This window comes from Panthera leo, chromosome C2 (assembly GCF_018350215.1).
Source record: "Panthera leo isolate Ple1 chromosome C2, P.leo_Ple1_pat1.1, whole genome shotgun sequence".
NCBI classification, from domain to species: Eukaryota; Metazoa; Chordata; class Mammalia; order Carnivora; family Felidae; genus Panthera; species Panthera leo.
In genome coordinates, this window is record NC_056687.1 from 32,969,498 (window position 1) to 32,980,142 (window position 10,645).

At 35.2% G+C, this 10,645-nt stretch overlaps 1 protein-coding gene across 1 annotated transcript; it reads right to left on the bottom strand.

Annotated features, from left to right (window-relative positions):
- Positions 1 to 2,251: 2,251 nt before the first annotated feature.
- LOC122229241 (signal peptidase complex subunit 1) lies at positions 2,252 to 2,586 on the bottom strand. The gene has a single exon (XM_042954336.1). It carries the CDS (start codon positions 2,584 to 2,586, stop codon positions 2,263 to 2,265), a length of 324 nt encoding a protein of 107 aa, XP_042810270.1. The 3' UTR covers positions 2,252 to 2,262.
- Positions 2,587 to 10,645: the final 8,059 nt, after the last annotated feature.

Here is a 10,645-nt window from a genome sequence, read left to right on the forward strand (position 1 = left end):
TATAAGAGCAACATTTCATGATGCAATCATTAAAATTTTGCAATTTGTTTATAGTTGACACTTGGAAGATCTTTCTCTCTAGCAGTTTTCCCACTGGATTAGAATGATCAGGATGATCTTTATAACCAGGTGCCATGTACTTTATTATCATTGCCCTGGGGATACTCTATTTTATTTTATTTTATTTTATTTTATTTTATTTTATTTTTCGATTTTCGCCAGTTTTATTCAACATTGGATTGAAGTACCTAGTCTGAGAAATCAGGCAAGAAAAAAATGGTATAATGATTGGAAAGAAACAAAATACATTATTTGTTGATAAATTATATGCATAGAAGATAAAAATGAATAGGTTAACTTTTAGAAGTCAGAAGTAGCAAGGTTTCTATATATAACATTTTTAAAATAAAGTTTATGCAATAGATATAAAACAAAAATTTAAAAATACCAATTACAGTGGCATGAAAAATATATGTCTAGAAACATGTGTATTTCCAGTACTATGTTGAATAGAAGTGGCAAGAATGAAATTCTTGTATTTTTCTTGATCTTAGAGGAAAAGCTTCCTTCACTATTAATTGTGATGTTAGTTGTGAGCATGTCATATCCTGCCTTCATTATGTGCAGGTACATTCTTTCTGCGACTATGTTGAGAGTTTTTATCATGAAAAGATAAAATTTCTGAATTTCTGTCAAATAATTTTTCTGCATGTGTTAAGGTTATTTTTATCCTTCATTCTGCTAATGCAGTGAATCACATACATTAATTTATATATGTTGGAATAGCCTGGAATACCAGGTATAAATTCCAGTGGATCATGGTGTATGACTCTTTTAATGTGACATTGAATTCTCTTTTCTTGTATTTTCTTAAGGATTTTGCCTTTATATTCATCAAGAATATTAGGCCATATGGTTTTAGTGTCAGAATAATTCTGGCTTTGTAAAATGAGTGTGGGGGTGTTCACTTTTTCAGTTTTTTGGAAGATTTTAAGTAGAATTGCTGTTAATTTTTTAAATGTTTCATAGAGTTCATCAGTGAAACCATCTTGTCCTGGGCTTTTCTTTGTTGAGATGCTTTTAATTACTGATTCAGTCCCCTACTCACTACTGGTCCTGCTAAGGTCCTCTATGAATGATTCAGTCTTTGTGAATGTTTATTGCATTTTTCTACAAATTTATTTCTTCTCAGTTACCCAATTTGATGTCATAATTATTCTTTTTTAATTTAAATTGAAGTTAGTTAACATAGAGTGTACATAGAGTATAGTATTGGTTTCAGGAGTAAAATTTGGTGATTCATCACTTATAATACCAGTGTTCACCCCAACAAATGCCCTCCTTAACACACACACACACACACACATATATATATATATATATATATGGAAATAAAAGCAAAAATAAATGAACTTTTGGGACCTCATCAAGATAAAAACACAGAAAAGTTAATAATCAACAAAACTAAAAGGCAACCAATGTAGTGGGAGGAAATATTTGCAGATGACATATATGATAAAAGGTTAGTATCCCAAATCTATAAAGACCTTATCAAACCAAACACCCAAAAAACAAATAATCCAGGTATGAAATGGGCAGAAGGCATGAAAAGATATTTTTCCAAAGAAGATATAAAGATGGCTAACAGACACATGAAAAGATGCTCACCATCACTCATCATCAAGGAAATACAAATCAAAACCATAATGAAATACCACCCCACACCTGTCAGAATGGCCAAAATTAACAACACAGGAAACAATGGTTGTTGAGGAAGATGTAGAGAAAAGGGAACCCTCTTACACTGTTGGTGGGAATGAAAACTGGTACAACCATTCTGGAAAACAGTATAGAGGGTCCTCAAGAAGTTAAAAATAGAACGACCCCACAAATCAGCTATTGCACTATTAGGTATTTTCCAAGGGATACAAAAATACTGATTTAAAGAAGCACAAGCACCTCGATGTTTATAGCAGCACTATCAATAATAATCAAATTATGGAAAGAGCCCAAATGTCCATCGACTGATTAATGGATAAAGAAGGTGTGATGTGTGTATATACAATGGAGTATTACTCAGCCATCAAAAACAATGAAATCTTGCCATATTGCCAATGAAATATAAAGACAACAAAATCTATACACAGCTGTGCTGGAGGAGCAGCGATGGGTTTCAACTCATGTTTTGGGTACGAAAACAATTTAGCTCATCTTCATACAAAACGAAAGCAGGTGCAACAGTAAAGCTGAATCATGAAAACCCTAATTATTTTTAGCATGCCTCTTAACTTTTCTTTCCCCTGGTTTCTTGTCTTCGGAGCCTGAATCTTGAACAGGTAACCACTTAAGGGGATGCCGGCGATAAATGGGCCATGGAGGAAGTGTCAACAAACACGAAAAAGCAAATCCGGCCATAACTATGTACACAGTCCACCCGAACTGTTCAGCCACGTACCTGTAGATAAATCCAACTATTGCAGAAAAAAGAATAATTCCCTGAAACATCTGTTCAGCTAGCTTCTGCCCCTTGTAATCCATTTGTGTGGGCAGCGAGCTCAGGTGCTCCAGTGTCATTTGCAGTGACATGGATGAGCTAGTGTATTATGCTAAGTGAAATGAGTCAGTCAGTGAAAAGACAAATACCACACGATTTTACTCATATGTGGAATTTAAGAAGCAATACAGATGAACATAGGGAAAGGGGAAAAAAGATGGATACAAATCATAAAACACTCTTAACTATTGGGGTACCTGGTCAGTTAAATGTCAGACTCTTGAGTTTAGCTCAGGTCATGATCTCACAGTTCATGAGATCAAGCCCCACATCAGGCTCTGTGCTGGAAGTGTGGAGCCTGCTTGGGATTCTCTCTCTCTCTCTCTCTCTCTCTGCCACTTTCCTGCTCTCTCTCTCAAAGTAAACATATAAACAAAAAAAAAATTAAAAGACTCTTAACTATAGAGAACAAACTGAGGGATGCTGAAGGGGCAGTGGATGGGGGATGGGCTACATGGGTGATGAGTATTAAGGAGGGCACTTGTGATGAGCGCTGGATGTTATAACACACAGTTTTAGTGATGAATCTACTCTTGAATAAAGTGGATAAATTGTGGTAAATAGTGATAAATTGTGATAAATAAAGTGAATAAATAGTGATAAATTCTACTCTTGAAATCAATATTACACTATATTTTAACTAATTCGAAATTAAATAAAAACTAAAAAAAAGGAATAAGCCATAATTGGCCATAATTAAAAAGAAAATTAACAAAGAAAATTAAAAAGATTTCTTCCAAATCCAGATATGACACTAGTGATAGTTTAGATGGGTGATCAACAGAGAAGATAGGTAGATAGGTAGGTAGATAGATAGATGACTAATTAGATATATTGATAAGAAAATGCACCAGGGAACATCCCCAGCAGCTTAGATTCTGAGAAACTGTTTGTAGGACAGGCCTTCTCCAACCTATTGAAGATTACCAGTTCACCTATGTGTGTAGCACATAGCAGGGCGGACACCTGGAAGGTTGCTCCCATGGGTCTCTCAGTTCTAGGAGGATTACAAACACCAAGCTAATACATATTGGCTTTGGGGTTTACAGTTACGGGAAGAATAAGTCATGGTAATAAAAGGTACAACATGGAGAATATAGTCAATGGGATTATAACAGTGTTGTATGGTGACAGATGGTAGCTACACTTGTGAGCATAACATAACATAAAGAGATGTTGAGTCACTATGTTATGCACATGAAATTAATGTAACATTGTGTGTCAACTATACTTAATTTTTTAAGTTAGGGGGAAAATTATACCTCAATAATGTAAGGATATACTCAATTATAGCAAATCTACCATACATAGGAAAGTTTTTCTCATCACATGGAATGAACTGATTATGCTGTTTCATCATGTAAAACAGGTGAAGACACAATAACATTTCATCTGTCGTGAGTTAATGATTCATAGATTTCAACATTACGAAACATAGTTACTTTATTTTTTAAAAAGGAGCCAATAAAGGACTTAATTTTATATGCATAAATGTGGGGGTGGGTGGTATATGGCATGGTTAGCTTTGTAGTTGGAAATAAAACCACTCCAGCTGAATTGTGAAATGAAGAATCAACTGAAAAAGAGAAAGAGACCAGCTAGTGGACTACTGCTAAAGGCCAGATTATAGAAGATTAAAAAGAATTTATGAAAAAGATACAGTAGAAGTAGAAACATTGGGAAGACTTTAATGAAGTAAAACCTGCTCCTAAAGTAAAACCTATCAATGTTGTTGATAAACTATATTGGGGAGAGGTAGACACAAAAAGACAATATCAAAGATGTTTTGCAGGTTTTTGGTTCATGTACTTGGTTTTCTGGCCATGTCATTTCCTCTATATAGAAAATGCTGGAAGAGTTTTAAGGGTTAAGAGTGTAAGTTCTGTTTTGGAAATAAATACATTTCTGATTCCTATGCAATATTCATTTGGTAGTTTGGGTATACAGTTGGATATTTATGGTTTGAAACTCAGAGAAAGGAATAGGCTGTGAATATGGGTATAGAGTAATAATCATGGAATCCATGAATGTGGTTGATATTACCTAGACAAAGAATACATCAACAAGGAAACATGCTCCAGATCAAATGTTAAAGAACTTCAAGTTATATTTACTAGTTTGAAAGATCAACGAACAGAGTACACTGATAACAATGGCCAGCGATGGAGGGAAAACATTAGGAAAGTGTGGTGTCATGGGAAAGAAGATAGAGTGTTTCCAGAAGAAGGCCAATGTCAAAAGTATTAACTGCTACAGAAAGTTCAAATAAATGAGAACTAGTAAATGTCTATTGGCTTTAGGGACACAGAAACCATTTTTGACCTCAGCAAGAGACATAAGATAGTAAGAGCAAGAGACTGATTAGAGTAGGTTGAGAAGTTCCTGGGAAGTAAGGACAAGGAGTCTGTGATGTAAGACAGCTTGTTAAAGAAGTTTGGTGGTGAAGAGAATCAGAGAGCTAGAGCATTAGTTACAAGAGGAGTTGAAGTCAAACGACCATTTTCTCCTATAACAAAGTGGCCGCTGGAGGCAACTTGGTTTGAGGGGTAAATCAGCCATCCTTTGGAGTTATTTTATGACAGCACAGAAAATAAGGTAGTTATTCTGCTTTTCATGAAGTCCAAGTGAAATAATATTATATGTAAACAGAGGAATAGATGTAGGCAAGATGTTAGAAGATGTCCTTAAAGGGGCGCCTAGCTGGCTCAGTCAGTAGAGTGTGCAACTCTTGATCTGGGGTTGTAACTTTGAGCCCCACACTGGGTGTTGCGATTACTTAAAACTAAAAATCTTAAGGAAAAAAAAGAAAAGATGTCCTAGAATATAAACAATGATTTTTGGAGGGGTTTAGACTGTTTCCTCATAATTTCTAAAGAAAGCTCTTTCTTCTCTTGGTTTTGCTTAGATGTGGTTTCACACAGAGGAAAGGAAAAAGAATAGAAAATTATTTTCATAGCTTTCCTTCCATTCTCTAATTCTAAATATCAAAATGCCAATATATTAGGTTTTCATAGAGAAAAAGGGGACTTTCTTTTCTAAAATGACTATATTTAAGCCTGAATTTATACAGATTTTGGGTAAATTCTTCTTCAGACCATAAAGGACAATTCAGTGATAATAACATGTTGAAAGTTTTAAACATTCTCACCAGGATATCATGCAACAGTGTCTCTAGACAGAATGTTTTACAGGAAATGATTAATATGCCCACATTCTAAAAGAGATCTATAGTGACATGCACATATTTGAAATGGAGAAGTATGCTTTCTAAATGTGAGATTTCTCAGTATCTCACATACAAAAACACTGAGATAAATTGTGTCCTGTGTTATTTCAGAGTGAGATCTCACCTAAAGCATTTTAAAAATATATTCATGGAATATAATACAGAAAACATTATAATAATCTTCATATAGAACTAATCATATAATCCTAGGCAACATAATTTAAATCTCCAGTAGTAGCCAACTTGTCTGTGTGAACAACCATATAACAAAAGTGCAAAACTCATACCAGATATATATTTTTTCACATAAAACTAAAAGCTTAGGAGAAAACCACAAAGAGCAATTAAAAATTTTCTAGCTTAAATATCATAATTACAGAATAATACATATGATAAGCAGTGGTGGCAATAATCTTGTTAAAATGATAAATAATATTTTCTTCAAGAATTATTAAGGTGGCATCTTCTAGGGCATGAAAAAATTTTCCCATAAAAAGGAAGACTTAAAATGAAGTCACTAATTTCCACTTGTTATATGGCATGTTGAAGGTCAACCTATAAGGAAGTTATTGAACTTCCTGGGACTACTCATTTAACTCATGACACTTTTGCCACTTTAGGATTAGTTCTCTGTTCTTAAATCTAAATAAGTATGCTTGTATTTTGTATTAAATGCATGCTGTATTGATAGGTAATAAATGTTTTCCTGGGTTATTGTAAAGCTAATTTACATAATTGGTCATGTAATTTTAACTATCACCTTTTTAAAAAAGGAAGTGAAGCTTTATGAAAAGCAAATAGCCAGCAGACAAGTGATTCTGACGTTGGGTAAGTACAGACCTGATATATAAATGAGTTACCCTCAGGCACCGTTAAATTATGCAAGAGTCCTTTTTTCTTAGGAAATTCAAGGATTTAATGACCTTGGCAACATAGTAACTGTACTATACGCCTATTGTAATATGTTATAAAATAATTTGGCATCAGAAAATATTTTGATTTCTGGAGAAATAAATATCTTCTTTTTTTTTTTTTTTTTAAATTTTTTTTTTCAACGTTTTTTATTTATTTTTGGGACAGAGAGAGACAGAGCATGAACGGGGGAGGGGCAGAGAGAGAGGGAGACACAGAATCGGAAACAGGCTCCAGGCTCCGAGCCATCAGCCCAGAGCCTGACGCGGGGCTCGAACTCACGGACCGCGAGATCGTGACCTGGCTGAAGTCGGACGCTTAACCGACTGCGCCACCCAGGCGCCCCCAATAAATATCTTCTTAAGAATTAACCATATCACATTTCTTTATATACCTTCTGAAATGTCTACTTATCTGACAAGGTTGAGATATGTCCAAGGAAAATAAATAAATTGGTTAAAAATCAATAGATCTTTTCTGAACTTAAAATACTTTGCACTGAAATATCAAAAAATGAGTTAAGATTTTTGTTACCTTTTTTCTTTATCATCTGAGTAATTACTGTATTCCAGTTTTTGAATTTCTGAGTAAATGCCATTAAGAGATTTCTGATTCTCTTTTCTTGTGATACATATTGAATTCAAACTACTACATTGAGTGTTGAATAGGTATGCATTTCTAAGCATTTGAAGGACTTTTGTTTTGATTTCTTTTTATTCTAGTAAACAAAAAGTCTGTGAAAAAAATGTTTCTACAAAAGATACCAAGACTAGCAAATGGTAATCAGTATTGCTACATTGCTATAATGAATACGTATTCTTTCTAAAAGTGTTTTCATAGTAATACATTACAAAATTTCTTCCACTTTTAATATTTCAGAATTTTCCCTGCCCTAATATTTAGTTTATATATTTGAATCTGTTAGTCTATCTGGGAGATCACGTTCTCAAGGAACTCTTTTCTTCCTTTGTCAATCCCAATGTAATTTCTTTTGATAAATGTAAGAAACTGCTTCATTAATGTGCCTGTATTTTGTTCCAAATCAATTGAATTAGTTTACCATGATTTCAATAGTGTTAAAAATTCGAAGGTCATGTGTAATGAGGTTAAGTGCCACGTGTCAGAACTTAACTGTTCATCTATCTCTTGATGCATTTCTTAAAATCTATTTGTGATATTAAGATTTATAAGAAGAAATATAAATTTGATTTTTATCCGGGATTCTGGCACAGAACTCCTAAAACTCTTGGAATTTCCTAAATGATGGTGAAGTTGTCTTTTGTTATGGTAATAAAGTGGCTTTTGGAGAATACCTGAGGACTGAGGCTGATTGTCTGGAGAACCAGTTATATCATTAGCGGGTTGGAATTTTCAGCCTCCCCTCCAGCTCTGGGGAGAAGACAGGGGCTGGAGGTTGAATCAGTCACTAATGGCCAATGATTTAATTCATCATACCTAAGTAATGAAACCTGTATAAAAACCAAAAAGGATGCAGTTTAGAGAGCTTCTGGGTTGGTGAACACATGGAGATTTGGGAAGAAGGGTATACTCAGAGAGAGATCTTGGAATCAGCCTTTTCCCCATACCTTGCCTGGTGCATTGCCTCCCTCTGGTTGTTCCTGAGCTATATCCTTTTATAATAAACTGGTAATCTAGTAAGTGAAATGTTTCTCTGAGTTCTGTGAGCTGCTCTAGAAAATTAATCAAACCCAAGGAGAGGGTTGTTGGAACCTCCAATCTATAGCTAGTTGGTCAGAAGCATAAGAGTCTGGACTTGCCATTAGTGTCTGAAGTGGTGGGAAGAAGATGGCAATCTTGTGGGACTGAACCCCTTAACCTGTGGGATCTGATGCTATTTCTGGGTACATAGCGTCAGAATTGAGTAGAATTGTAGGGCATACAGCTGGTATCTGAAAAATTGCTTGGTGGTGTGGCAACCCACCCTTGCCAAAGCTTGACACACACACATCAGAAATGTGATCAGGACCTTTCACGATGAATCTTGTCCCCCTGTCAGATTCCAAGACTATTAAGAACAATAAGCCATCTGTATTCTGAATGGAATATCAAAGATGATAAATATGAACATTGAATGTTAGGGAATAAATGTAAAAAGTATTGTTTAATATAAGGGCAGTCCAAATATTAATTAAAAGTTTGGAAAATCACTTTTATTTCAAAGTAAGTAAAATTATAAGAATTTAAATTACTTTTTACTTATTTTTCACTTCATTACCCAATTGTGTCAAGAATTGTTGCAACAATAGATTAAAAAGTTTTCAACAAAGGTCTATTTCTATTAACCTGAAGCTTCATCTGTATGATGAGGATATCTGATTAAAGTTTAAAATTCCCAGACTTCTCTGAAACTTCTGAGGCTACAGTAGTGGCTCATCCTTTCTCAGCAAAAACTTATCCACCCTCCCATCTAGAACATGCTTAGAGGTCTTTTCCTTATCACAAGGAAATAGGTACTCCAGTCTTTAGCTGCCCCTACAACTTTCCTTGCTGGATGTCAGGCTGAATATAATCAGATTAAGGTACATGTAATCCATCTAGAGATGTGCTGGACCTCATTAGGGAGGAAAGGGACCACAATCTCAAAGGAGTAAAATCTAGCTAATATGTACTTGCAGGGATTTGGAACCATCCATGCAACGGGATTGATGCTGAGGATGCTCTACTAAGGAAGCCAGAAAATAAGACACATCCAGGGAGAGTTTACTGACTTAGGAAAGCTCTTTAGGGATATAGGGATTGTACTCCTTGGCCTAGACCCAACATAAATATAAATTCAAAATTAGGATGATCCCCAGAAGTGTTGAAAAAAAGGATTGTTTTACAGAACGAGGTGGAAATGCCTGAATGAGAAAGAATATGAGGTTAAAAGTCCATGGATATGGGAAAGCTGGGAAAGATATGTTATGAGAGACATGAAATCCTGTCAGAGAATTACATTCTGTGGGAAGTACAGAGTATACCAGTAATGGTTCTCCTCTGAATAGAACTGTACTCTTTGATAATGGATATTTTCAGGCCTCAGAAAGAGTGGAGGCCAGGTAGCAGCACTTAGTCATCAAAGCCAGGATTTAAGATAATTATTATAATGCCCAAGAAAATTCAGATTTGTAGCCAAGGGGATCTAAATCAGAAAGAGCTATAGAGATGGTTAATAAAGCATGACATTCCTGGGAACAGAACAGATGAGAAATAAAGACTGGAACTGCTTAACATTGTTATTGAAAGAGAGCAATAAACTGAGGGCAGTGGTACTAATAGAAAGTTCAAAATCCCTTGCCTAGTTTCTGGAACTGATCCAATTTTCAGACAACAAACCTATTTAAAAAAGATCAAAGAAGTGGCTATTTCCCAATGGAGAAAGACTGGGTACTATCATGGTCAGTCTGCACCATAAAGGAATTCCTTAGTCCTTCCCCAGGAGACATCTGTGGTCATTTACTTAAGTAATTTTACAATGAGAAAGGAGAATGTCCATCTATTTTACTATTGGACACCAGCTCTGGGTAGACATTGATACTAGGAAATTGAAGCATCATCATGTTTCCTCAATTAGAGGGTATACGAAGTCCAGGAATAAGTGCACTCCTGGCTGAATTCTGGCTTTCAGTATGTTTGTAGATTTGCCTGGTGATCATTTAACGGGCCCCTGAATATATAATAGGGATGGACATACTTGGCCTTTGGAAAAGCAAGTGGAAATCTCTAAAACTAATACCTGGCAAAGAGAATAAATAAAAGCAATATACTTTGCAAAGGGTGAATGGCAGAAATTAATGGCAATCTCAAAATCTAAAGGATGCAGGGATGATGGTTTGATCCTTTCTTCCTCTAATTCCCCATTCTGGCTTTACAAAAACTGAGTAGATCCTAGAGGATGCCTGTGGGTTACATACAGCAAGTTCAAATTTCTAATAGTCTTGATCACAGCTGCT